Here is a 26725-nt window from a genome sequence, read left to right on the forward strand (position 1 = left end):
CCCAATAGTATTTAAAGTCGTACGGGCTTGGGGAACCTTTGGGCTGTGCAGAGCAAGGAGCCCCACAGTGGTCCCGTGTCCAGCGCTTTGCTGCAAAGTTCAGGGCCACAGCTCCCTCTGCACAGATGAGGACTCTAGAGCTTAGAGACAGAGAGGGTTTACCAAGACCACACAGCTAAGGAATGGTGGTTCTAGGAGCCCCACTGGGCACAGCCAGATTCCAGGTGCACCCTCCCGAGCCCCTGGAACACCTGGAGTCGACATAACTTTGACATAAGCTTGACATAACAAGCTGCTCACCTGGCATCCTGCACACTAGCTCGTATTTATTTACAAACCAACTGCTCCCTGGGGAAGAGCAAGAGACCGAGATAGATGCAAGGCTCTACTGATGCAGGGTGAGGTGGGAGCTAAACGCAGCCATCTGGTTTCCCTGGCATCCTCACCACCCACACCCTAAAGGACACCCTCCCCAATATGTGCTGGGGTGGAAAGTTGTTTCGGTTTCTTCTGGGAAACAACAAAAGATAAGAAGTCAAGAAGTGAGGGCATTTTCTTTGAGATGACCCTGTCATAGTACAGGAAACAGGTTTCATTTGTGGGAGAGAACTCTGTGAGGACTCTGCAGTCTGGAATCCCCGGGGCAGTGCCTCCCTGTGCCCAGCAGGGGGTGGTGGGATGGGATGCCAGGCAGCCTCTCCCCCTTCTGCAGGGCTGGGGGTGAGGAGCACTGTGGTAAGGACCCTGGTGTCCTGCCTCCCTGATCACAGGAACGGGGGACGTGGATGCAGTGCCCTGCTAGGATGCGGGGGTGGTGGTGATTGTCCGCTGATGACGTCCTCAGCCCGAGGATGTCCTCCTGGCGACCCTCTGGGCTTGGGGTCAGCACAGGAAGGAGCCTTGGACTCCCCTCTCCACTCCTCACTTCTTCACTCGACAGAGGAGCTGGTGAAGGCATGATGCCACCTGAAGCCAAGAGGAGACACGTGCTCCAAACCCGGAAGATGTTTGTTCAGCACAGGGGTCAAAGGCGCCCTGTGTTTGTGGTGTGTCCTTCCTCCTCCAGTTCGTTTCTGCCATAAACTCATACATCACCATGGGTGTGGCTGCCTACAGAGCAGCAAGGCCCAGGAAGCGAGTCAAGCCCCAGGGAGACCCAAGACAGAGCTCTGTCTTGGGGTCCAGACGGAGGTTCAGTTGTTATTCAGATGACCTTAAGGCAAAGGGATTATCATGGCTTTACAAGGGTAAATTTGTATTAAGCAGTAAGTTTGTGTAACTTGCTCCCTCGGTAGCCCTGATTTTTTAAACCACTCCACTTGGCTGCATTCTCCAATCCCCAGGGGAAATGCTCGAGTGGATACCCACAAACTTGGCACTCACTGAATGGGGGGATTCCTGGTGGAGCTAAGGCAGTGATGTGCACAGGTGCCCTGGGCTCTGCACAGCCTCCTTGATGCCTGGGTGAGGTGCACACGGGGCATGCGAGCAACACCTACCCAGGCCAGCATGTCCCAAGGCTCCACAGACACCCACATGACCTCTGGGGCAGCTGCTAGCAAAGCCCCATTCCACAGAGACTGAAACTGAAGCACCCAGAGGCCTAAGTAACTTCCCAAGGTCAGGCAGGGGGTGGGTGCAAGCCAGTCAAGCCCACTCCCCAGCCCTGCCCCCATGTCTCCCTGCGGGTGACTGCATGGCTGCTCTGCCTTCCTGAACCTCAGTTTCCTTGTCTGCATGATGGGCGCATAGCCCTGCCTCCCCGTCAGAGGCATGAATGAGACAGTGGGCTGCAGGCTGCAGAGCAAGCCCCCATCTCCCTTGATGACAAGGTGGAGCCGCTGCAGCCCCACACCATGTCTTCCTGGGTGACCCTCAGAGGAGCAAAGGGCCTCGGGGGGGGAGCTGGGGGACAGCCAGGGTGGGTGGCACCAGCAGCTTCAGAGAGGGCCAAGAAGTAGGAGACAAGAGCCACATGGGAAAGCCCTGGCTGCTCTGTTTAGGAGGTCATGACACAGGGCCGCCAAGGAGGTAAACTGGAAAGGTCTTGCCTCCAGGTAGCAGTGGGCAGCAAGGGGACAGGTGGCCAGTGGCTGGGGGGTGGCAGAGGGGCCGCAGAACTACAGGCAGAAAAGGACGGAGGGCTGCAACTGCAGGTGTGACCTGGTGGACAGGCACCCAGACGTGAAGAATGGGTCCTGTGAAAAATTTTAGCATCAAAACTGACAAAAAAAAAAAAACATGGAAAAAAGTAGGACAGTGTGTGGATTCATATAAGAACAGAGAAGGCTGGAGGTGAAAGGAGGCACAGCCCTGTGACAGCCCCGCATCCACCCTCCGCCTGCCCGGGGCTTTCAAGGTGGAGAGCCTGTGCAAAGAGAAAAGTATGTCTGTTTCCCCTGCAGATGTCGGCTGGGTGGGCAGGTCTCAAGCGAGGAGGCAGCCAAGCGTCACTTTGGGAGCAGCCAGTGTTCTGCGGGGCCTGTCCTGGAAGCATCAGGTGGACAGAGGCCACTGAAACTGTCCCAGGGTCACTGACCATGACCATGCTTCATGGAAGGAGTGAGCTTTGTCTCAGGGAATGGTCAGCACATGTGCTGCCTGCTGGAGTTTCTTGCCTTAATTAAACAAAAACCTTTGTCTATCAGGAAGTTTTAATAATAGCCTCCTAAAGATAACTTCACTTAAGATGTGTTTTCATTTTCCCCACTTGAAGAAGGGGGGCTTCCAAGCAGTTATGAAGAAGTTGAGATTAGGAAGTTTACTCAAGTCAGCTTTTCCCAAGTAGCAGTATTATCTTATGTCCTAAGATAATACTGTTCATCCTCCCCCAGTAAAGTTTAGTTTGGTTGTTGAATTTTTTCTTTTTTTTTCTTTTGGATCAAACCTGTGCCCCCTGCAATGAAATCCTGGAGTCTCAACCACTGGACCACTAGGGAAGTACCTGGTTGTTACTTTCTTTACCATTATCTTAAACACTCACTGAATGCATAGCTTTACCAGAACTTCATGAGGGCAGACAGGAACTGAGGGCCCGTGTGACCTTTTTCTTGATGGCTATTACAGCACACTTCTTTCAGTGAATCCATTAAGCACCCAAGTCCTAGAGAAAGGCTGGGTTACCTACCTACAGGATACAGTTGGCCTATAGTTTCAGCTGATTGACGAAAGCTCGACAAGGACAAGAGAAAGTTCAGGGTAGTCTATTTTTCAATCTTTAAAGAGGCAGCAAGTCACAAACTTCATCCACCTTTACGAGACATGCTTATGGACAGAAACCAAAGATCATATCTAATGGAAAATGAAATTGGGCTCCTGTGTCGCAGGCTAGGACCTCACGGTACAGGTCAGTGCTTCTGGGTCTGTAGGGACCAGGACAAAGGGGCTGAAGAGGGGTGGGCAGGTCAAGAAGGCCACCACCCCAGAGGGTGGCCGTCGTGGTCCATGCAGGCAACACTGACTCCTCTACAAAGAGAGGCCCTCAGGTCCAACCGCCCGCCAGGACTGGCAGCAGACCACTTACTACTCTCCGCCTCAGTTCCCCACCTGTCAAGTCAGAGGGCCAGACCGGGCAGGTCCTTCATTCCTGTTCTGAGGTGGCAGAAGCCAGTCCCTGGGTTATGTTGTTTGTCTCCAGGGATGAGCAGGGGCACAGGGAAGGTCTTTCAAGGAGGAAATACAGGTGTGAGAGAAAAGCTCATTGTGAACATACAGACTCCAGGGCCCACAGGTGAGACGAGGCCACCCTGTCCCGTGTTCTGAGCCCACCTGTGAGGACGGTGTACACAGGCACTGAGAACATCTGTGCTGAACCCAGTTCCTGACCCTTCCTGTGTGACAGGTAAGCCTGAGCCTCAGATTACCTGCGTGCAGAATGGAAACAGTACCATTTGAGTCCAGTTCTTACTATTTTCTCTTGTCAAATAGATTAGAGCTTTTTGTACAAATAGAGCAAACTCTCAAGTGTCACCCAACTGCAGTGTTAGGGAGGTGGGAACAGGGCACACAGATGAGATGGGAGCTTGTGGAAGAATACTGAGGGTCCCAGGAGTGGCAAGCATTCAGCAGACTGCCTGGTTATTAAAGGAACTGTCCTTCTGGCTAGCTTTGGCCTGGCCCAGCGCATGGATTTCTGCAAACCCACCTCTCCAGCACACACAGCCAGCTGGTGCACTTCCCCAGGGATATCCCTTTCAGGGGTAGTATCATCATATGCTCGGCACCAGCACCCTGGTTCTCCAAGGAAAAAACTTTTTTCTTAAAGAGGCTAAAAATCACTTAAACTCATCATTCTCCAAAGATTTCAAATATCTTTCAAGGGCTTCATTGTTGAATATTGCTCATGGTTAAGAGTCGAACACTAAACAAGCTGTTCCCCAAATCTTACATTTTCCTTTCTCTGTTAAATTGGCAGACCCACAAAAAAAGAGCCCAAGCAAAACACGTTTCCTTTCTTGCCTAAATACCAGTCCAACAAGATCCACACCACCAGTCACTGGGTGGGACAGACTCCCAGAGCAGAGGAAGCAGACCGGGTTGGGACAGCGGGCAGGAGAGGCAGAGTCCGGTCTCCCTGCGGAACATCCTCGGCCAAGGAGTCAAAGATCCTCTCCTCTCCAGCCAGCACCGGCCCTGACGATAAGATGGGTTCCAGGTGTGTGTGTTGGGGGCGGTGGTCCAGGAAAGAGAGAGTGACTTTCAGGTCCGGGAGAGGGAGTGAGGAGAAGCAGGGCCGAGGGGCAGAGGTCCGAGTTCCAGGGGAGAGTTGGGGGGCTCCCAACCCAGAAAAGGGAGAGGGGAAGGCGGGCCTTCCAGTCCGGTAGAGAAGCCGAAGGAGGGCCCCCAGTGCGGCAGAGGGCGCGCGGAAGTGGGAAAGGTCGGCGGGTCCCGCAGAGAGAAGGTGCGGCAAAGGGGGCGCCGGGTCCGAGGCCAGGTCAGGCAGAGGGAGGGACGGAGAGTCGCAGCCCCTCCCCACCGCGGGCGCCGCCCCCCGCCCCATCGCGCCGCGCCCCGGTCCCTGGCCTCACCCGCCGCGCCGGACTCCCGCCGCGCGCTGACCGAGCCGTCTCTGCGCAGGAGGATGTCCGCCGTGTCCCGGATGCGCCGCCGGCCGCCCGGCGCGCCCCGCAGCCCGCGGCAGCACTGGAAGCACACGGCCCACGCCTGCTCCTCGTTGATGGGCTGCTCGTACGCCTTCAGCACCTCCTCCAGGGACAGCTCCCACGGCTCGGAGCGCCCCGCGCCCCCGGCCCGCTCGCCCGCGGCCGCGTCGCCGCTGGAGCTGCCGGCCCGGGCCATGGCCGCCCCATCATCGCCGCCTGCGCGCCCGGCCGGTTTCCATAACAGCCGCGCCGGAGCCGGCGCGCCCGCGAAGCGCGGGGGGCGGATCCCGCGCCGCCGGCCACTGCTTTGTCATCGCCCGGCCCCGCCCAGCGCGAGCGGCCGCAGGTGAAGCCGCGGAGGGGAGGAGGGCAGGAGAGGGGGAGGGAGGGGCGTCCCGGGGGCTTGAGGCGGGGATGGACAGGCCGGGATCCGTGTGCTGGGGGGACGCAGAGCCGGGAGGAGGTCCGGGGAGAGTCTAGGGGAGGGGGCAGGGGTGCGCAGGGTCGATCCGCAGAGGGGCGCCCGGGGTGGGGGGCACCTACGGAGACGAGGTCCTCCCCGCCCGGCCCGCGAACCCACACCAGGCTCTCAACACGCGTGTCAGACCAACATCCCGCCCAAGCCCCACCGCGGTGACTGCGGGGGAGCCGGAGGCCAGTGACTCCAGGAGGGGCAGGCGGTGCTGCAGAGCCAGCTGGCCAAGTCACCTCGGGAGTCACCAGTCCGTGAGGAGAGCCAGGAAGACCCGCGGTAGGAAGCACTTAAGTGTCCCTTTTCCAGCGGAGACACGCGTCAGTGTTGACAGCTCTGGCGTCTCCGTGGAACGCGCGCGGCACTCCATCCTTGGCCGGGAGCACCGGCTCAAAGGCGCCCCCGCGGACTCTTCCGCCCTGGCTGCAGTGGGTCAGAGTGACATGGCCAAAATGCACTGGTAGGTGAGGCAAGAAAGGCGACGGTCCCCACCCTGGACAGCACATGGCCTACAGATTCCTGAATTTCTCCATGCTGGCGATTCTCTCAGGTCTGTAGTGGAACTTGGGACTGGAAAGTTCCTGGGATTTCTCAACAGCTGAAGACAGAAATCACAGCAGAGTTGCAGTGTCACCTCACTGAAGACTTGGGGTGGGTGTAGGCGGCCCCGCAGGGCCCTACTCTCAGATAACCCCATCTGGCATTTTCATCTTCCAAAAAAAGTAGCTTGAATCAATTGTACAAGTTTTGGCATCCAATAGCTGGGCACTTTAACAGCTTTCCTGGTTCTTGGTGCTTATGCAGGCAGAAACCAGGCAGTGCCACCACTGTGGAGAAGGTGGAGCCTGGGGGCTCCAAGAACTGCAAGCACTTGGACTCAAGTTAATCTTCCTGCCTAGGGACTTCCCTGGTGGTCCGGTGGTTAAGAGTCCATTTTGCAATGCAGGGGACGCGGGTTTGATCCCTAGTCAGGGAACTAAGATTCCACATGCAGAGCAGTGAAGCCTGCGTATCACTAGAGTCCCTGTGCTGCAAAGATCCTGCATGACAGCTAAGACCTGATCTTCTGCCTAATCTTCATCCACCGGAACCCCCACCCATGGTTGTCACTAGCGGTCAGGGAGAACCTCCAGGTGTGTCTTATCACAGTGGGGAATTCCCAGTGGTGTGGTAAGGCCCAGATTCACAGGACATGGAGCTGTCCTCTCCTACGTGGCTGTTCCCCATGGACCCACACAAGGAGTGCTTTCAGACTCCATGCAGGTAAAGTCTTCCATTCAGACCACCACCAACTCACTGGAAGTTAGGGTCACTGCTCCTACCTTAGGCAGAGTCACCCCCCTGCCTCCTGCTGGCATGAGCCTCTCACGAAGGGCACCCTGGCCCCAGGGTAGAAAGTGGCAAGTACTCTAACTGGAGGGTACTTGGGTTGTAGCAAAAGTACCTTTCTTGGTACTTCTTCAAAGGGCCTCAATTTCCCTAACTGAGGGTCTTGTTTGATGAGCACAGGCCTTGGTAAGGACCTAGTTGTTCAATGGGGAAAAAAAAAGCACACCATGAGAGCAGTTAAGTTTATCTAGAGTATAATGAGGACTACAGCCCGGGAGGCAGCATTAGGCTGTACAGAACTGCCCCTAAGAGGCAGGGGAAGGTCAGTATGTACATGATTTTAGTGAAGGGGGATGTGCAGTCAGGCACATATTTTGCCAGAGGCTTGGTGCTAGTCACAAGCAGATATCACAGTGCTTTTACTATTTTTCTAGACATGAGGACATGTAAGAATTGGGCTTATAAAATCTGAAAATAACTACCTGAAGACCTGTTATGCCAATTTGTACTTGGCATAGTGATGACTCACGTCTACCTGATCCTGCAGGGAGCTGGCCCTGCAATCATCCGTGTAAGGTACAAGACCATTTCTGATCTGTCATTATTTTTTTCAGGGACTCCTGTGCACGTTAGCCAGCAAGATTTACAACACTGGGGTTTTATTAAGAAAAAAGAAAGGCTTAAGTTAGGTTCCACTTCTGTATCTCAGTATCTGAAGGCCTCTCTAACCGAAGCAAACTATGAAAACAGAAGCATCAGTCAGCTCTTGAGGTGCCCCGAGAAACCATTGTTTTTTTCCTGCCAGGTCACTTTTCACACATCTCCCAAAAAAGTCCCAAATGAGCTCCAGAAATGGACACAGGCAAGCAGCAGCAGCCTGTGGGTGGTGGCAGTGTGAGGGGTGTCATGGGTGTAGCCTGGGAGTGCAAGCGCGGCTTCTGAGTCAGTATTAAGGGCAACGGAGTGACTCCACCAGACCAAAACTGATCAACCAGATGCAGCGGATTCTGATCTGGTTGGTGGGCACACAACACACAGTGGTTACAAGTCAGAGTCAAGGTGATCACTTCCTTCCTGGAGTGGAGAGCCAAGCCCCGCCCATACTTTAATAAAAACTCGTGTGGGTAACTCTGCACACCGAGGGAGGGCAGACGAAGCCTGGTTAAGATGGGAAAGGAGTTCATCCCAGTAGAAGTGGCTTTCAAGTCAAAACATGGAGCTCTTTGTCCACCAATAACACTACACAGAACTAAGTCGAAGAAATGTTAGTTCTTCCATAACCTGAAGTTGCCCCTTGTATTTTAGAAATGAAAATTTAGTGTATTAACAGCTGTTCAGAGTCTCAACAAGAAACAGAAACTGATGGGTCAGTCATGAAACCAACCGGGAAAGCGTTGGATCCAGGTCATTTCTACAATGATGGGATCAGCAATAGCCCACTCCTGAAGCCGTGTCCTTCACCCTTCATGTCCAGTACACGAGGAAGGCTATCAGTCACCATGGGCTGTGCTTGGAGTCAGAACTGAAACCTTTAGTGCAGTGACTAATCCACCAGTACTTGGACTAACAAACACACTCCCCAGATACTCATAGTGTAGGCTGTTCATTCACACATATTTGCGGAGTACTAGGTGTTCATGTCTTAAGACTGGGAAGATCAGTTTGAAAAACCTTACCAGGTCCCGCTAAGAATCCCTCAGGTCCTCAGGGTCAAACAGCCACAGGGAAAAATCATTACTGTAGGTGGGAAATGGACAGATGGCTACATAACCCCACTGGTTATGTTTGCTTTTCTCATGCTCTGTGTCCAACACTCTTAAGGGAATCACAGATAGTGTCTGTGCCAGGGCAGAGCAATCAGAGGGGTGGGTGGTTAGTGACAGCCACTGGCCAGAGGTTAAAATCTCCAGGAATTATACCGCTGAGCATCTTAGCAGAATAGAAACTAAAGGATCCTGGTTTGGCCCCGGAACGCCAAAAAGTTAGAGCCGGAAGTACAGGTGCCATATGGAATACACGTACGTGACTCCAGAAGGACAGTGTAGGGCTCAGGGTGCCACACTGAGAGCATGCTGAGAGTTGAGAGGCAAAGGTTGGAGTGAGTCAGGCATATAAGCAACTAGGTTAAATGTCAGACAAAGTGAGATGAAAGGCCAGTAAATTCCCCTGGACAGAGGCAGAGCCACTTCACCTGTTGTGAGGGAAGCAGAGACTCTCAGCTTGCACCGAATTCCACTTCAGCCTGAAAAACAGGTTGGCTTCTCCCAGGGGATCTGTGCACACTGGACGCTGTGAGCAACCAGGCCCCTGAATGCCTTCTCTGTCACCATTCTTGCAGAGAGGCAGGGCTCAAGGGTCTGGGAGGAAAAGCTGAAACTCAAGAGGCTGTGGTTTGTGCTTTAGGTTTATTTTTGGATAATGATAAAGGCCATGAATTCCCAGGGGTGCTGGATTCAGCTAGGCTGTGCTTGATCTCTAAAAGAAGCCAACACAGCTCCAGGGGAACGGCACTAGGGCTGGGCGTGGCTGCAGTTTTCTAGGCTGGTACTAGCAGGAAGTGGGGACCCAGAGCTAAACCAAGGTGGTGAGAGGAAATCCTACAAGACTACAATGGAGGGGAGTCAGACAGGGTTGTTCTGCCGAGTGGACAAGGAGGGGGCGCTTATTGAGGTGCTTTCTCTGGATTCCTGATCAGCAGCTGAGAAAATACTCAAGAACACTGTTTGCTTCCCACTGGTGACACTGGCGGTCATTTGCAAAATTTGGGGTTTCTCTACATTGTGAAAATTAATAGAAACCTCATTTAAAATGGAGTCAGGTGACTTCCTTGGTGGTACAATGGATAAGAATCTGCCTGCCAATGCAGGGGACACAGGTTCAATTCCTGGTCCGGGAAGATTTCACATGGTGAGGAGCAACTAAAGCCTATGCCCTTCAACTACTGAGTCTGCGGGCCTAGGGCCTGCCCACCACAGCTAGAGAAGCCACCACAATGAGAAGCCCAAGCTCTGCAAAGATGAGTAGCCCCAACTTGTCACAACTAGACAAAGTCTGCTCGTAGCAACAAAGACCCAGAACAACCAAAAATTAAATAATTTTAAAAAATAAATAAAATGCAGTCAGGGACTTCCCTGGTAGTTCAGTGGCTGAGACTCCACACTCCCAGTGCAGGTGGTCTGGGTTCAATCCCTGGTCTGGGAATTAAGATCCCACATGCCTTGGGGCACCTAAGCCTTTGCACAACTACTGAAGTCTGCACGCTCTAGAGCCTGCGAGCCACAATTACTTGGCGAGCCTGTGCTCTGCAACAAAAGAAGCCACTGCAATGAGAAGCCTAAGCACCGCAACTACAGAAAGCCTGTGCACAGCAATGACCCAAGGTAGCCAAAAAGGAAGAAGGAAAAAAACGACTAAATTTAAAGAAAAACAGTCCCTAAATAATGTAGACTATCAGTGGACGCTGGGAAGGCACAAGTTCCAATGATATTTTGGAAATGCTTAGTTACAGCCCCTTCCCCACAGGAGGTCCATTCAGCACAGGGGACACATGGGTCACGACAGTGGCATGTTTGACATGCTTCAAATGACTGGGTATCTGCTCTCCACTGTTCTTTGAAGCAGGCGAGTGAGGACTGCCATGATGGGCAGTGACAGGCAGCCCTGGTTTGTGTGTGGGGTGTGTGCGCATGGGTGTACTGAGGCTCCTACAACCTACTTCCCTGGCAGCCCCACCCAGGGTCTGTCATCTTGAATCTGACACACTCACACTTGAACTCTGGGCCTGTCCTGTTATTGTCTCTTAACCGTCCTCCAGTGTTGCTACCTCTCAGCTGATGTATGTGGGTAAGTATGTGATGTGTGTATATGTGTGTGTGACGTATACACGTATGCATACGGCCATCTCAATGTATGTATGCATACGATGTGTTCATGTGTACAACACATATGACATACGAGTATATATGTGAATGACATGTATAGTATACATGAATAGGCATGTTATACACGTGCATATGGTGTACCAATGCGTACATACTATGTTTGTGTATATGATGTATGTGTACATGTATGATGTACAAGTATATGGTATGGTGTATGTGAATATGTGCATGTATGTGGTGTTTGTGTGTATAACGTATGTGTATCTCCACATTCCCAGCGGCTCGGGTTAGAAAACTCTGCACTTCAAAGGTTGGGGGATCCACCTTTGAGGCAAGAATCGATCTCATCACTTCTCTTTACCTCACTCAAGGCCACCACTCTGGTCAAGCCCCTGTTCCACTGCCGAATGATGGCCTGAGTCCATCTCACCCGCCTCTGCGCCCTACCTTTGCCTCCCCATAGTCTCTTTTCAACCAGCTGCATAACTTGGGACATGCAACTGCCAGGGTTCTGCTCACTGGGCCTGGAGGTAAGGTCTTCTCAATACTTTCAAGGCCATGTGGGTGCTCCCCTCCTCAGCTGTGTGCTTAGCACCTGATCATGTGCCTGTGGCAGTTCTGGTGTCAGCCAGCCTTGTCCCCTCATTTACAGGTCACTGGCAGCTGGATGGCCTGTGATGACCTAATTTGCAGGTTCTGGCAGTGGGCAGGCAGCTGGCCAGGGACTGCTGGCTGAGCGGGTGCCTCTCCTCCATGTGTCTGGTCCTTGGTGAGCTGGCTCAGGCTGTTCTTTTGAAGGTCGCTGGGAGGGTTCCCTGACTCTCAGCATGAGCTCCTTTCAAACTCTTGTTTGCATCACGTCACTCGCGTGTCATCACCAGCCCAAATGGAAGGGACAGAGACAGAGGGGGAGGACTCCTGGCCACATTTTGCAACCCACAAGACCCACCTCCCTCGGGCCCTTTATTTCTCAAGTTCAACAGCCCTCATTGTGGGGGCGGGGGGCAGCAGGAGTGGTGCAAGGTGGTCAGGGCCTGCAAGCACATTCCAGCCACTTGGAAAAGGTTCAGCGGGTGGCAGTGAGCGCTGTCTGAGGGCATCCGTCACCCAGTCTTCACGGCCGAGGAAACTACGTTGCCTGAAAACCTGGACACAGAGACTGGGGTGCACGTCAGTGTCTGCGCCCAGTCCAGGAACATACCCATTGAATCCCTGTAAATTCCTAAGTGGGCTGAATGCTGGGAGCATCCTTCTAACAAGAGGACTTTCCGGGACAGGAGCTGGTCACCATGGTTACAAGCCCGGATTTCCAGTCCTCCTCCTCCTCACATCCTCCTGCGGGGGGAGGGGGCTGGAAATGGACTTCACATGGGAGACCCCTGTTGTGCGACCCCGGCGTGCGAGGCCTCGCGGTGACACTTCGCTTAAGTCTGGGGAGAAGGAAGGAGGGGCAGCCTCAGTACCGCCGCCGGGCTTCGCGGGGTCCCACGCGCTGACTCGTTCTCCTCGGTTCCCTACAGGCGGCGTTGTTCTGGCGTCTCCGGAATTTTGGGGTTGTTGGTTGTTTCCTCACGCACAGCTCTGCTCACCTCGACAGGAATAACGCAAAACAGATAACACAATCTTCTCCCGGTGGTGCTGTCTGACTCAGCGCCGCTAACCTCCACCTTCAGTCGGACCTAAATACATGCCACACATACGGCTGACCCCGGTCTCCCGCCGTCTGCAAGATGGCCGCCTCAGCCCGGACGAGATGGCCGCCGAGTCTCCGCCCCCGAGGGGGGGTGTGGCCTGGCAGCTGACAGCCAATGGGCGCTCGCGTCTGTCCGCAGCCAATGAGAGGGCAGCGCGGGCAGAACCCCTAGAGCCCTGACCCCGCGCTCTCTTCGCGACATGTCTGCACCCGGGGCCCGGGTCGCCGCCTCGGATCAGGGGCCTGGGGTCCGCAGGAGAGCGTGGGCCGAGCTGCTGGGTAGGTGGGCGCGGGCCCCAAGACTCCTACCCCCGAACCTCTTTCTGCCCATCCTCGTCCCCCTTCATCCTGGTCCCGGAGCCCTGATCCCTCCACGCTCACCCGAGCTTCCCATTCTGGCAGCTCTCTGTCCACTCTGTCCTACGTGCGGTCACGAGGGGCGATTCCAGAAGGTAGAGACGTAAGATTCACCTCCCCCACCCCCCAGTAGCCTGGATGACAGTAGTTGTTCAGCTCCGCTCAGCCCGAGTCACCTTAACATCTTTGAAAGGATCAGTCCCAAGAAACTAGCTTTGGTACAATCCTAACCAGTTAAACTAGATTTTGCTCAGATTTCATCAGTTTTCCCCGTAAAGTCCTTTTTCTGTCCAGGCTCCCACATGTCAGTTACTCCCTTCTCCTTGGTCCCCGTGTGGGTGACAGTTCCTGGGTCTTCCTGAGCAGGGCGTTTGAAGGAGTGCCCCTCTGTTGGGTGTGTCTGATATGTCCTAGGACTAGATTAAGCTTGTGCGGTTTTTGGCAGGAGTCCCATGGACATAACGTTCCAGGGTGCATCACCTCCAGGTGTACAGCGTGTCACAGTGTTTCCTTGCCTGAGTTTTTAAGGAGTGCTGTAATTTTTGTGAAACTGATTTTCTCCCCTAGAGGGAAGGGTCGAGAGGCAGAAACTGAGTCCCGAAGGGGAGCAGAAGGTGAGAGAGTCTGCCGTGCGCCTCCTAAGAAGCCATCTAAACCTGAGTGACCTCATTCTGGAGGTGAGAGGCAGTTGGCTCTGCCTTTGTAAGCACATTTGGGTTGCAGGTTTTCGAGCCTCTCAAAGGCATCACCTTTATGAAGAGACACCTGGCAAGACTCGTGAGTATCTGGGAGGAGCACCCACTAAATGCTGTCCAGGTGAGAAAAGTAATCAGGAGCATTTATCTGTTTGGAGGTAGAACAGTCCAGAGAGGAGTCTGGTAATTCTCAAAGTTTTCAGTAAATTTCACCTTAACGTTTTTTTTTCACCTCAGATTATTCAGGAATCGCACAGTAGGCAAGCACTGTGTACACTTTGGTTGTCTTCAGGACATGGCTTGAATTTTAAGGTGGAGTTCTTGGTGTTTGGTTTCTAGGTAGAAGGTCCTCCCTGTGACCAGCTGTGTCTCCACCAGTTGCTTGATTGTGATGGTCCTGAGGCCCACACTAATCTTTCCAGTTCATTGATAGGTGAGTTATAGATTTGTTTTCTTAATATATTGCATTATGACAGGGCTGTACATAAAGTAACTTTGATGTGCTTCTAACAGGCAGATGTGTTTAAATTCCCCCAGATAATGGTTTTCTACTTATATGTGTGGTCACCAACAAGTTTCTGTGACTTGTTTGGGGCTTGTTTTGAGGCTTTTGTTTAAAAACAGTGACTGTGCATTGGGCTCAGAACAGTAGGAACCTAAGTGACCCTTGGGAAGATGGGACAGAAATATGGTCCTCGTTTCTGCAAGTGGCGAGAACAGGCCATGCTGGGTAGGGAAGAGCAGAAGGCAGCTGGAGATGAAGGCTGCCCTGGGCCACTGCTGGAAGGCCAGTGTTACAGGCAAGCGAGTCCCACAGATTTTTTCTTTTCCTGGTGCATAAAAATGTTACATATACATGACACTGTAATCTGCTAAGTGTCCAACAGCATTATGTCTAAAATAACAGTGTGCATACCTGAATTAGAAAATGCTCTATTGCTAAAATTTAAAAAATACTTTATTGCTAAAAATGTTAGCCATTGTCTAAGCCCGCAGAGAGCCGTAATCTCTGTTATTGGTAGAGAGTCTCCCTCACTGTTGAGGCTGCTGACTGATCAGGGTGGAAGTTGCTGAAGGCTGGGGTGGTTGTGGCCATTTCTTAAGACAAGATAACAGTGAAATCCGCTGCGTCTTCCTTTCACAGACTCTCTCTCCGTGGCCTGCAATGCTGGGTAATAGCATTTTACCCACAGTAGAACTTTCAGAGTTGGAGTCAGTCTTTTCAAACCCTGATGCTGCTTTATCAGCTAAGTTTCTGTAATAGTCTAAATCCTTTGTTGTCATCTGAGCAGTCTTCTGGGCATATTCCCAAGGACTATATTCAATCTTAAGAAACCACTTTCTTGGCTCAGACATAAGAAGCAGCTCCTCATCCTTCAAACTTTATCATGAGGTTGCAGCAAATCAGTCACATCTTCAGGCTCTACTTCTTCTTTTTTCAGTTTTTGTAATTTATTACAGACTCAGCACAGCCAAAAATTAAATTGAAAGAAAGAGAATCCATCTGCCAGGCGCCTTGTTTGTGTCACCCATAATGTCCAAACATGTGTGTATGTGTATGCCGCCCTGGGCTTCAGGGGCCTCAGACCATGGTGAGATGCTTCAACCATATTGAAATTCTTACTTTTATATGTTGTGTCCCCCAGGTCTCTTCTCCCCTTCAAAAGGCAATTTTCTGTAGTGCTAGAGCTTAAGAGAGGGCATTAACCAGTCTCCTTCAGTAGTAGATTTTGTTGGGTATCTCCATATTTTGTCCTATCTTTAAGGCTCTGCTTTGCGGGATCAAGCCACACGGCTGGGCATTCCAGTGGCTGTCCTGTCCAGCCAGGTGGTGGCATCTGGCCTCATGCGGATCTGTGAGGCAGACACGAGGCCCCCTCCCAAGGTGCTGCTGACCCCAGATCAGAGGGTAAGATACAGTGCAAGTGAGGGGACTGTGCTTGTTGCCGTTCGGCTGTCTGGGAAAACTGGACGTTTAATATGCTTTCTTAGAAAGGATTTAATCTCTTTTCAGAAGAAATTGTCATCCTTGTTGGAGATCGCTCAGAACTTATTAGCACAGAGCATGTTCTCCCGTCTCTACTTCTGTCAAGAATTATGGAAAGCACAGGTAGAGTTGAGATTGTAACTCTGATTCCAGGATTTTCAAGCAGTATCCTGTTCATTTTGGTGGAGCCAGTAGAATCCCCAGGTTTTGTTAGGAATTTCCAGCAAGCATCTTGTTAATCACAGAGACTGGAGTGGAAAGCTTTCAGCAAGTGTCTCTGTGAATGGGGAAGAAGGACCCTCAATACCGTATTTATCAGTATTTTCCCCATCATTAGTCATATTTATTAGACTAGATTGTACACAGAAACATCGTGTTATGCCTTCTTAGGTGTACTATGATGGATAATTTCCCAGGGTAGTAAACTAGAAAAATGTAATTTAAAGTTATTCTTATTTTTATTGGCCATACTGTGCGGCTTGTGGGATCTTAGTTCCTGGAGCAGGGATTGAACCCAGGCCAAGGCTGTGACAGGGCTGAGTCGTAATCACTGGACCACCAGGCAATTCCCTTATCCGTTGTTTTTTGAAAAGTTATAAATTCAGTAGGCCTACAGGTTTTTAAACAAACTTTTATTACTGGAGTATAGTTGATTGACAGGGCTTCCCAGGTGGTGCAGTGGTAAAGAAGCCACTGCTGATGGAGGAGACACAGGTTCAATCCCTGGGTTGAGAAGAACCCCTGAAGAAGGAAATGGAAACCCACTCCAATACTCTTGCCTGGGAAATCCCATGGACAGAGGAGCCTGGCAGACTGTAGTCCATGCGGTTGGAAAGAGTTAGAGACAACTGAGTGACAGACACACACACAGTTGATTTACAGTTGAAAGTTATCGCTTAGTTACTAAACGGGATCAGTTATGTAGCAAAGAAGAAACCCAAGGGTGGTGATGCATTCATGGTTTTTCCCCCACTTTTATCCAGCGTTTATCTAGAGTTCAAGTGATTGTCAGGCTACTACGGTCCCAGCACCTGCTGATAATGAGTTGAATGCATGTGGGTTGTGATGGTCCAGGTGTTTGCAGGCAGCAGAGAAGAGTGGGCAGGGTGTCTGATTGGGTGGTTAGGAAAGGCTTCCAGGAAGAAGCTCATCGGGGGTGGGGCTGGAGTCAGAATTCCTGGGTGAAGAGAAGGGTGCAGTAGGTTTGGAGGCCTGAGTCAGACTGGGGCACCATGTCCGCGGGGGTGGGGTGTGTCAGGGCTACAACTGGAGGGCCTTTGTCCTGAAAGTGGTGTGAAACCACTGAAGGGTCCTGGAAAGAAGAAATTGGCGTGACCAGCTACACTGTGGGGTCTTGTCTTGGCCATAGTGGAGAAAGGCCTGGAGGTGGGTTAAGCTGGAGCCTGGGCCTGAACACAGGATCGTGGTGGGGATGGGGGTTCAGGTGGTCACATGAGTGTTGGAGGCTTGGTTTTCAGGAAAGGACATCATTAGGCATATAGGTTGAATGTCTTGGAAGAAAATGTGTGGGTGAAGGACTCATAGTTCTGTCATTTTCTTCAGAATTCTTTGCTGCTTGAAGCTGTGTGGCGTCTTCATGTTCAAAACGTTGTAAGCATCCCAGAACTGCTGGAAAGGTAAACCAGTGATTATTTAGCATTAAAATAAGCTAAAATAAAAACTTTATGTAACATAATATTACATGATTTGATTTTTGTAATCTAGTCTAATATGACTCATGTATATGTGAAACCAAAAATCACCCAGAGAAGCAGTTGCTTTATTATTTAAAGAGAACGTTGTTGTAATTGAAATCTTCATCATACACAGACTTGGTAATTTTTTTTATGAGATACATAATTTTTTTTGTAAATATATGTTTGTTTTTATGTAAATATACATTAAATATTTTTTTTAGAAGTAAATATAACTGGTAAAATGTGTGCAACTGTTACCTCCCGAAATGCCACCAAGAGTCAGAAAGGGGGTTTTACAAAAGGAACAACCCTGTATAGTTAGGAGAGACAAGGGGAGGAGGGGCAGGAGGTGGAGGGGCTGAAGGAGCGGTGGTCCAGGTGGAGCCAGTTGGGTGCGCACACTGCCTGCCACCTGTCCAGATGTGAGAAGTGTCAGGAGCCCTAGGGGTTGGCCATCCCTGCTCAAGGCAGCCTTCTGGTCAACAGAAGACTGGAGGTTTAGGTGTTTGTTCTCTGGTCAGAAGAAACACAGAGTGTCTAGTCTGGGGGACTGTCAGGCACAGTGGTAAATGCCATATTGAAGCCAGTGGTTTCATGATGTGTGGGTCGCATCCAGAAGTTATGCAAGTTTGGTTAGTTTGACTACATGAAAACCATTATCTCCTAGCATACACACCTAATGTCAGAGTGCCAAATATATGAAGCAAAACATGACAGTAATGAAGGGAGAAATGGACTTTGAACCATACTAATTGAAGCCTTCAGTAATGGGTCGATCCAGTGGTCAGACCGGTCATGACCAGCCGACGTATCCAACACCTGCAGCATGTCCCACCCAGTGGTAGCAGCGCACTGGCTCTCAAGTGTAGAACCATCTGCTGGAGGGGGCCACATGGGTCAGGCCCTAAAGAGAGTGGGAGTAAGTTTAAAAGGGTGGAATCCATACAAGCGTGTTCTCAAATCACAGAGGAGCTGAAAAGAATCCACAGAAGACAATTTGGGAAATCCACAGTGTTTGGGAAGTAGGCCACACGCTCTTAAATAATCAATGGATTGGCGAAAAAAATTACAAGGGAAACTAGAAAATAGTGTAGCAAAGGAAATGGGAATGGCATACCAACAAATTACAAGGGAAACTAGAAAATAGTGTAGCAAAGGAAATGGGAATGGCATACCAACATACATTGGGTGCCACTGAAGTAGTGCTTAGAGGGAAATTTATAGCTGCAAAAGCCTATATTAGAAGAATGATCTGAAGTCAGTGACTTAAAGTTTGGCCTTAATAAACTAGAGAGAGAAAAGCAAACCAAACCCAGAGCAAGAAGGAGGAAGGAAATAATAACCATTAGAGCAGAAATCTATGAAATGATAAACATAATAGAATCAATGAAGATGTCTTTGAAAATGTTAGCAAATAGATGGGGAAACAGTGGAAACAGTGTCAGACTTAGTTTTTTTGGGTTCCAAAATCACTGCAGATGGTGATTGCAGCCATGAAATTAAAAGACGCTTACTCCTTGGAAGGAAAGTTAAGACCAACCTAAACAGCATATTAAAAAGCAGAGACATTACTTTGCCAATAAAGGTCTGTCTAGTCAAGGCTATGGTTTTTCCATTGGTCATGTATGGATGTGAGAGTTGGACTGTGAAGAAAGCTGAGTGCCGAAGAATTGATGCTTTTGAACTGTGGTGCTGGAGAAGACTCTTGAGAGTCCCTTGAACTGCAAGGAGATCCAACCAGTCCATTCTAAGGAGATCAGTCCTGGGTGTTCATTTGAAGGACTGATGCTAAAGCTGAAACTCCAATACTTTGGCCACCTCATGTGAACAGTTGACTCACTGGAAAAGACTCTGATGCTGGGAGAGATCAGGGGCAGGAGGAGAAGGGGACGACAGAGGATGAGATGGCTGGATGGCATTACCGACTCGATGCATATGAGTTTGGATGAACTCCGGGAGTTGGTGACGGACAGGGAGGCCTGGCGTGCTGTGATTCATGGGGTCGCGGAGAGTCGGGCACGACTGAGCGACTGAACTGAGCTGAACTGAACCCAGAAAAGAAGACATAGCTGGCCAAAATCAAGATGAAAGGGGGGTTATTACTGCTGACCGTACAGAAAATTAAAAGCACTGCAAGATAATACTGTGAGCAGTGTTATGCCAGTAAATTAGAAAACAGATGAAATGGATGAAATTCCAGAAAGATACAAAAGATTGCACTGAATAGACCTGTAACAGGAGAGGAAACCAAGTCACTATTAAATAATACAGAGGCTTCCCAAAAGGAAACCCTCATGCCCTGACTCCTCTCGAGAACTCTGCCAAGCATTTAAAGAGGAAATGCAGTGCCCCTTCATAAATTCTTCCAGAACATAAGATTGAATACTCCCACCTTACTGCATGAGGCCAGTAGTACTCTGACAGGAAAGCTGGACAGAGACCACAGGATAAGAAACTACTGACCAGCATTTCTAATGAATATAGGTGCAGAAACTCAGCAAAATATTTACAGACTGGATCCAGCAACCAAAAAAGGTCTAAACATCATAATAATGGAGATTTATCCCCAAAATGCAAGGTTGGTTTAACATCTGAATGTTAATTAACACATATATTAATAGCATAAAGGATAAGAGTGATCATCTTAATAGAAGCAGAAAGCAGTTGACAAAATCTGATACTATTTCATGATAAACACTCAGCAAGCTGGGAGTAGAGGGAACGTGTCAATCTGATAAAGGTCATCTGAGAAAAACCCACAGCTCAAATCATACTGAGACTGCAGACTGTACGATCAGGAACATTCTTAACATTTCTGTTCAATATCACCAGACTTTCTGGCCAGGGAATTAGGCAAAGGGGATAAAAAGGCCTCCAGATTGGAATGGAAGAAGTGGAACTGTCTGCAGATGATATCATCTTGCATATAGAAAATCCTCAGCAATCCACACCAAAAATTCTGGAGTGAATAAATGAATTCTATGTGGTTGCAGGGTACCAGACCAATACACAAACACACTTTTGTTTTTATACGATAACAACACACAACCTGAAGGTGAAACTAAGAAATAATTTCATTTAATAGTGCATCAAAAGAAGAAGTTAAAGAACAAGGATAGTGGACTGAAAGCTGTAAACATGCTAAAAGAAGCTAAGACCTAAATAGATGCTCCAGGCTCCTGGATCAGACATATTATTATCAAGATGGCACTGCTCACCATGACCTGTGCACTCAGTACAGGTCCTTCAGGTCTCAGCTGCTTTGCTCACCTACTTTGACAAGCTTGTCCCAGTGCTGATATGGAAATGCAAGGGACCCTAAATAGCCAACAATTGTTCGAAAAGAGGGGAAAACCTGAAGGAGTCACACCTACTGTATTGATTGAGTTCTTGCTTGCCTGCCATGAGGCCTGTGGGATTCCCCAACCGGGGGTTGAACCCATTCCCCCTGCAGTGGAAGCACATAATCCTAGCTACTGGACTACCAGGGAAGTTCCCACACATCCTGTTCTCAGAACTTTTAGTACGAAACAGTCATTATCAAGATAGCGGGGTCCTGGCATAACAGTTGACATACAGAAAAACAGAAGGATTGAGTGTCCAGACGTAAACTCATACATTTAGGGTCAGTTGTTTTTGACAGCGGTGCCAAGACTATTTAATGGGGGAAAATGGTCTTTTCACCAGTGGGGCTCAGACCACTGGATATCTACATGTAGAAGGATGGAGTTGAACCCCTGCCTCCACTACGGATAGCAGTTAACTCTCTGCATCCGAGACCTGAACTTCAGGGCCAAGACCATAAACCTCCTGGAAAAAGATCTAAGGGTAAATCTTCACGAGCTTGGACCAGGCAGGGCTTTCTCGGACGTGACACCTAAAGTTCATGCGACTATCAGGACAATGAAAAGAATGCACAGGAAACTGTTTACAAGTCAGATAATTCCTCTACTCCAACAACAGGAAGAGAAATAATCCAGTTAAAAAGCAGATAAAGGATTTCAGTAGACATTTCTCTAAAGAAGATCTTTCAGGGACTTCCCTGGTGGTCCAGTGGCTAAGACACTGCATTCCTCAGGCAGGGGGCCCAGGTTCAATCCCTATGCCACAACTAAGAGTTTGCAGGCTACAACTAAGACCTATTACAGCCAAATAAATAAAAGTAAATTTTAAAAAGACCCACCAATAGCCAAACACATGAAAAGATGCTCACCATCATTAGTCACCAGGGGAATACAAACCCGGCAAATGAGAGTTGCCCACCCACTGCGATGCCCCTGAACCAGCATTGCTCTGCCAGATACTTCTTGTTGGCATCTAGAGCCCGAGCCCATCATTACTACTCTCATTACTTTATTACTACTCTCATTAATGTTACTAAGATTTTTTTTTTCCCCCAACAATAGTAAGCCATTCCAAGTAAATACACTATGTGGAAAAAGTGATGATTTTTACTTGGCTGGCCCCACAGTGGTGGGGGCAGGAGGCTGAGCAGTGCCGGCTTGCTGCCTGTGGCCTCAGCTCCCTGGTGGAGTGAGTGTGACAGACAACGGAATGCTGTGCTTGTGTCCTCAGCCGCGCCGACACCCAGGCCGTGGTGGTATGGCTCTGCAAGGACCTGGGCCTGCTGTGTGAGCAGATAGAGGCGCCCTGTCAGCATGCTGAGGTCGCCAGGGCTATGCTTGCTGGTGAGTGTATGGCACGGGTGGGTGCTTCTCGCAGCAATGGTCAGGGAAGCACAGCAGGCCGCACTTGGGGTGTGGAGATCCGACAGAAGTCAGCGCAGTCACACCTGACCTCGAGGGCGTGCGCTGACCTTGAATTGTGTGAAAACTGGGTCGGCAGAAAACTGGCCTGTTGGGTGGGCCGGCTGCTGTATTCAGGACGGGAACATGGTGACCTGAGCACAGAGGCAGGGGCTCCGTGAATGACCTGTCCTTCTTCCCAGGCCCCGGGCGGGCAGGCGAGGGTGGACAGTAGGCTCCTAGAACTTGTGCAGTATCCATGCCTCTCCAAGGCCCGGTTCCAAGTGGTGATTTTAGAAGGTGCCCTGGAGAAGCAGAGAGGAAACTGGGCAGGAACCTCAGCTTCTCTGAATGTGGGGACTCTGGGTGAGCAGGACTGCCTGCTGTGGCCCTTCACTCAGACACCCGGCCCTTGCAGCTCTCAGGTCAGCAGGTCTGCCGTTGGCCATCCTCCCTGAGGAATGCAGCCCATGAGTAAATGGAAGCCTGGATGAGAGGGTTCCCTATGGGGCTTGTGCAGTCTTCCTTTGCGGAAGGGGCATTCCTGCTTCCTAAAACTGTCCTGCTGATGTGAGTTATAATGCAGTCTGCTCCCATATGAAGCTTAAACTGTTTAATTTCAGTCCCTTGATGGTAAGCTAGTCAGAAGCTCTGAGTCCATCTCCTGCCCTGCTCCCCACAGTTTAATACTTTCAGGCCCTAAAAGCGTCCTAGTGTGGTTGGTGTAGGAGGGAAAGGACACATGAAACCCTCTTGATATTTCTTTAAGTGAGAACATCCTTCCATAAACCTGACCAGCTGTGTCTCCCTTTCTGTGCAGTGGGCCTAGGGAAGGCTTGGCTGGGTCTGGTGGATGCGGTTGGTGGGCCCCCCGTGCCCAGAGCTGGTGTCCCAGCTTCGTGCAGACCCTGCCCTTCCAGCACCTCTGAAGCTGGTGGTGTGCCCAGAGACGACAGTGCACTAAAACACTTTGCTTTTGTGCTTTTCAGATCTTGTGCAAATGTTTGTTTTGAGGGGATTCCAGAAAAGCGAGGGTATGAGGGGAGATGGGGCACCAGCGCAGATGGCCCAGGTGGGTGCCAAGCGAGTGGAGCAGGACTCTGGGCAGTGGGCGCAGGATGAGGGGCTTGGGTGTGCAGCCCCGTATGGGGGCACTCCCTGAGTCCGGCTGCGAGGGCATGGGCCTGGACAGTGCTCTCTCCCCTATGTCTCTGGTTTCTGAAGCTACCAGACTCTGGGCTAGTGCTTGGGAACAGGGGGAAGGGTGTCCTGGGCAGACCCCCCGAGGGGATCTAGAGACTGGATCTGGGGTGATGGCAGGTTTGCTTGCACGCAGGTGACTGCAGTGTTCTGTCCCCACAGATCGCTGCTGCTGTTCTTGAGCGGATGCTGGCCTGTGAGTGGCCCTGTGGGCCGGGCTGGTTAGGGTTCCCGTAGCTCCTGCCTTTCCAGCTCAGTCGTGCCCTCCAGAGGCCCTCTGATGACTGTGATGGGGTATAAACTGACCAACTGACTCCAGTCTCCTCTGGAGACCAGCTTTGCTGGCTTCACGTCTGGTCTCAAGAGCAGCGGTGGTAACAGCTGGATGGTTTGTCAGGAAAGCACTGTCCTATCTGTGTATTCGGGTGGATTTTCAAGTCTTGCCACTGAGACACGTGGGAACTTGAAGGGATTGTGGGTTGGGGGGTCCATGACCTGACTTGCCCAGAAGCCCTTGGTCAAGGCTGTTTCTGACAGATGTGACGATATGATGCTGATGTCTCTTTTCTGCCTCAGCCACTCTCGAAGCCATGGCAGCTGGCGTACAGGAGGGGTCCCCAGCGTACAAGGCAGGGAGCTGCTGGTAAGTTCCTGGGGTGGGCCTGCAGGCTGAGCATCCCAGCTGTGCTCTCCCTCCGGAAAGCTCCGTGATCCTTCCCCATTGTGGTGACAGCTCAAAGTGCTAGGAACCGTCTGAAGATGGGGCCCTTCCTATGGGAAACTGTGCCCCTCCGGGTGTGAGGAGGGGGCAGGCCTGGGTCCTCAGGGTCCAAGCCAGGGTGGCCTTGCCCTACCATGCTGCCCCAGCAGGACCTGTGGGGGCGTGCCCCACGATCCTGGGGACCGAACCTGCTTCAGGGGACCGTGGGCTGAGGCCACCCGGGCTGTGGCTCTTGCCTGGGAGGCTTCTGTGCTTTGTTCCTCCTTCCCCTTCTTAATTACCTTGCTCCTGGCTCCTGTTCCCCACGATGACATCAGGAGTCCTCAGCCTGCTGTGTGGTTCAGCACTTACTAAGCAGCTACAGCACACAGCTGTGTTGTATGTGTGTGCATGTTCATCACGTGCTGACTCTGTGATCACGGCCTCCCAGGTTAAATCAGTGAACTCAGAGGCCCCTCCCTGTCTCCCACCCAGAGCCTCCTCACTGCATGCGGGACGCAGGCAGGTCACATGGCCTCTGGGACCCTGGGTTCCCTCCCCTAAGGGGCGCCCCACTGTCAGGCCCGGCCCCTGTCCCTCCTCACCTGTCGGTGACCCTCTGCGCCCTCGTCTCGTCTTCCCTCTCGTGTCGGGGGATGGCGTCCTTGGCTTGAGCAGCGTGGCTGTGGTTGAGAGCGTTGTGGTCTGGGGCGGGGCTGTGCTTCCTGTGGCCTGTGAGCCCTGCTGCGAGGGGCGGCCCTCCACGCCCCCAGTCTGACCTGCCTGCTTCTCTCTGTGACAGTGCCCGTTACCCTTCATCCTGCCCTGTAGAGGGATGCCCCCCAGACTCCACTTCCATCTGCAGCGTGGAAGCCGGGCTGCAGGCCTGCCGGGGAAGCGTGGCAGGGAGTGGGCAAGGCCAGCCTGTAAGCCCGAGCCAGTGGTCTGGAGTTGGGGGTCTGCAGGTCTCTGCTGCTTTTCGGATGAGCTGCCCCTTGTGCGTGAGGTGTCGCTGCCAGGCAGTGGAAACCTAGAGGGTCCCTTCCCTGAGTGCCTCTGCTGCGTCTGCAGGTTCGGTGTGTTCAGTGGGCCCATGTGCCAGAGTGTACTTTCAGCGGAGACTCTGAAGAGGTGGTTCTGTCATACTCTGACTCAGATCCTCACCCACAAGCCTGTGCTAAAAGGTGAGTCCAAGCACCCTGGCACTCCCCTCAACAGGAGCTCAGACTGTGGCTGCTAACACTGGAAGGACAGTCTTCTGTCATTAAACATCTTGTTTAACACTTTCCCATAAAGAAAGTTTGAATTAAAGAAGTGTCACCCATTACCACAGTAGAATGGCAGTGGGTGAAGCCCTTCTTGTCTTTTCTAGGTAGGTTTTGGTTTTTTGTTTTTAATATGTATTTGGCTGAGCTGGGTCTTAGTTGCAGCATGCATGCAGAATCTTAGTTGTGGCATGTGGGATCTAGTTCCCTGACCAGGGATCAAACCCAGGTCCCCTGCATTGGGAGCCAAGAGTCTTAGCCACTGGACCACCAGGGAAGTCTCCTAGGTAGGTTTTTAAAACAGTGCTCATACTGTGAATTCCAGGGTTCTCTCTCTATGTCTCAGGTCATCATTTCCTGTGTGTGCATGGCTTTCTGTGAATTCCAGGGTTCTGTCTCTGTGTCTCAGGTCATCATTTCCTGTGTGTGCATGGCTTTCTGTGAATTCCAGGGTTCTGTCTCAATGACTCAGGTCAGCATTTCCTGTGGGTATATGGCTTCCTGAAAGGTGTCCAGCACCCAAGCCTTCTCCAGGTCTGCATGGCTCCCGACACACCTGCCCTCGGGGCACAGGACACTAAGAGGCCGCTGCTCCAGCAGAGGGCCTGGGCCCGCTGACCTGAGCTTTTCCACCTGCCATCCTTTCCATGGCATCCTCCATGGCTTGTTCACAGTTTGGAAGCTAAATAATTAAAATGTAACTGATGGGTTGGAGGATATTTAGTAGATATGTATGATAAAGGATATAACATAAAAAGTGGTTGACAATTGGGGAAACATAATTGTCACATACAATTGAAAGTGAAGTTCACATACACTTGAAAAAGTGCAAATTAAAACACGGTGGTTGATTGACATTGAACCAATGAACATTGATGATTGCTGATCTGTCATCCTGTTTGTTTCCTCCTGAATGAAGTTTCTGATGCCATTCAGATGCAGAGAGAGTGGAGCTTTGCAAGGACCCCTGCTCTGCTCAGTGGCCTGTACCGCAGGGTGAGTGCATGGGGTGTGGTCCTGGGAGACACCACAGCCACAGCTGCACCCGCCTGGATGACCATCTAGGTCCAAGACTGAACTTGTTACTAGGGCAGAGCACCGTGGCATCAGAGGAGAACTCCCTCTAGCTGGTGCTGGCTGCGGGGGTCAGCATGGGCAGGTGTTTTGAGTCCAGGTTGTGTCTGATGCAGAGTGGGAAGAGGTGAAGGTCCAGCTTTGACTCTCTGCTTCCAGCTCTTTGTGATCTTGAGCCCAGAGGAGCTGGTGGGCCACTTACAAGACGTTCTGGAGACGCAGGAGGTAAACTGGAGGCACGTGCTGTCTTGTGTGTCCACGTTGGTCATCTGCCTCCCGGATGCACAGCAGCTGATAAATGGTGCGTGGGGCGGGAGCTGTGTCCTGTTCTCAGTGTGTGTGTGTGTGTGTGTGTGTGAGATTTATGGACCAGTGTCTGTGGGTGAGCCTGTCACGGAATCACTGTATCCAGCTCAGTGAAAATGAAGCCCTTCACGCCTGCTCAGCAGGTGCCCTGCCTTCTGCTGTCTGCCCGCTGCCATCTGCCCTTGTACCCACTGCCAGGTTGTGTGCGGGCTGCCACCCATG

General features: G+C 51.3%; 2 protein-coding genes across 10 annotated transcripts in view; one reads left to right on the forward strand and one right to left on the reverse strand.

The window, feature by feature from the left end:
- SPIRE2 (spire type actin nucleation factor 2) overlaps positions 1–12511 on the reverse strand; it is a 33488-nt gene extending 20977 nt beyond the window's left edge. For 4 of the 5 annotated variants that reach the window (XR_008684021.2, XM_088830558.1, XM_055412899.2 and 1 more), the window contains exon 1: positions 5028–5574. Coding sequence is in view for 3 of the 5 variants with exons in the window: in XM_088830558.1 (XP_088686684.1) it covers positions 5028–5298 (271 nt within the window). In the remaining 2 variants the exon portion in view is untranslated. Of the gene's footprint in view, positions 1–5027; positions 5575–11336 lie in introns of those variants that run through there. The other variant, XM_055412900.2, reaches the window with a different exon arrangement.
- Positions 12512–12516: 5 nt separating this feature from the next.
- Positions 12517–26725, forward strand: part of FANCA (FA complementation group A) — a 37862-nt gene continuing 23653 nt past the window's right edge. For all 5 annotated transcript variants that reach the window (XM_088830554.1, XM_055412897.2, XM_055412893.2 and 2 more), the window contains exons 1-13: positions 12517–12756; positions 13402–13511; positions 13869–13962; positions 15296–15438; positions 15544–15639; positions 17080–17153; positions 21789–21901; positions 22948–23030; positions 23321–23354; positions 23735–23801; positions 24930–25042; positions 26043–26119; positions 26357–26498. In XM_088830554.1, the coding sequence (XP_088686680.1) occupies positions 12678–12756; positions 13402–13511; positions 13869–13962; positions 15296–15438; positions 15544–15639; positions 17080–17153; positions 21789–21901; positions 22948–23030; positions 23321–23354; positions 23735–23801; positions 24930–25042; positions 26043–26119; positions 26357–26498 (1225 nt within the window). In that variant the 5' untranslated portion in view covers positions 12517–12677. The remainder of the gene's footprint in view (positions 12757–13401; positions 13512–13868; positions 13963–15295; positions 15439–15543; positions 15640–17079; positions 17154–21788; positions 21902–22947; positions 23031–23320; positions 23355–23734; positions 23802–24929; positions 25043–26042; positions 26120–26356; positions 26499–26725) is intronic.

This window comes from Moschus berezovskii, chromosome 22, assembly GCF_049115385.1.
Source record: "Moschus berezovskii isolate FMDL1 chromosome 22, NW_MosBer_1.0, whole genome shotgun sequence".
In the NCBI taxonomy this organism is placed as follows: Eukaryota; Metazoa; Chordata; class Mammalia; order Artiodactyla; family Moschidae; genus Moschus; species Moschus berezovskii.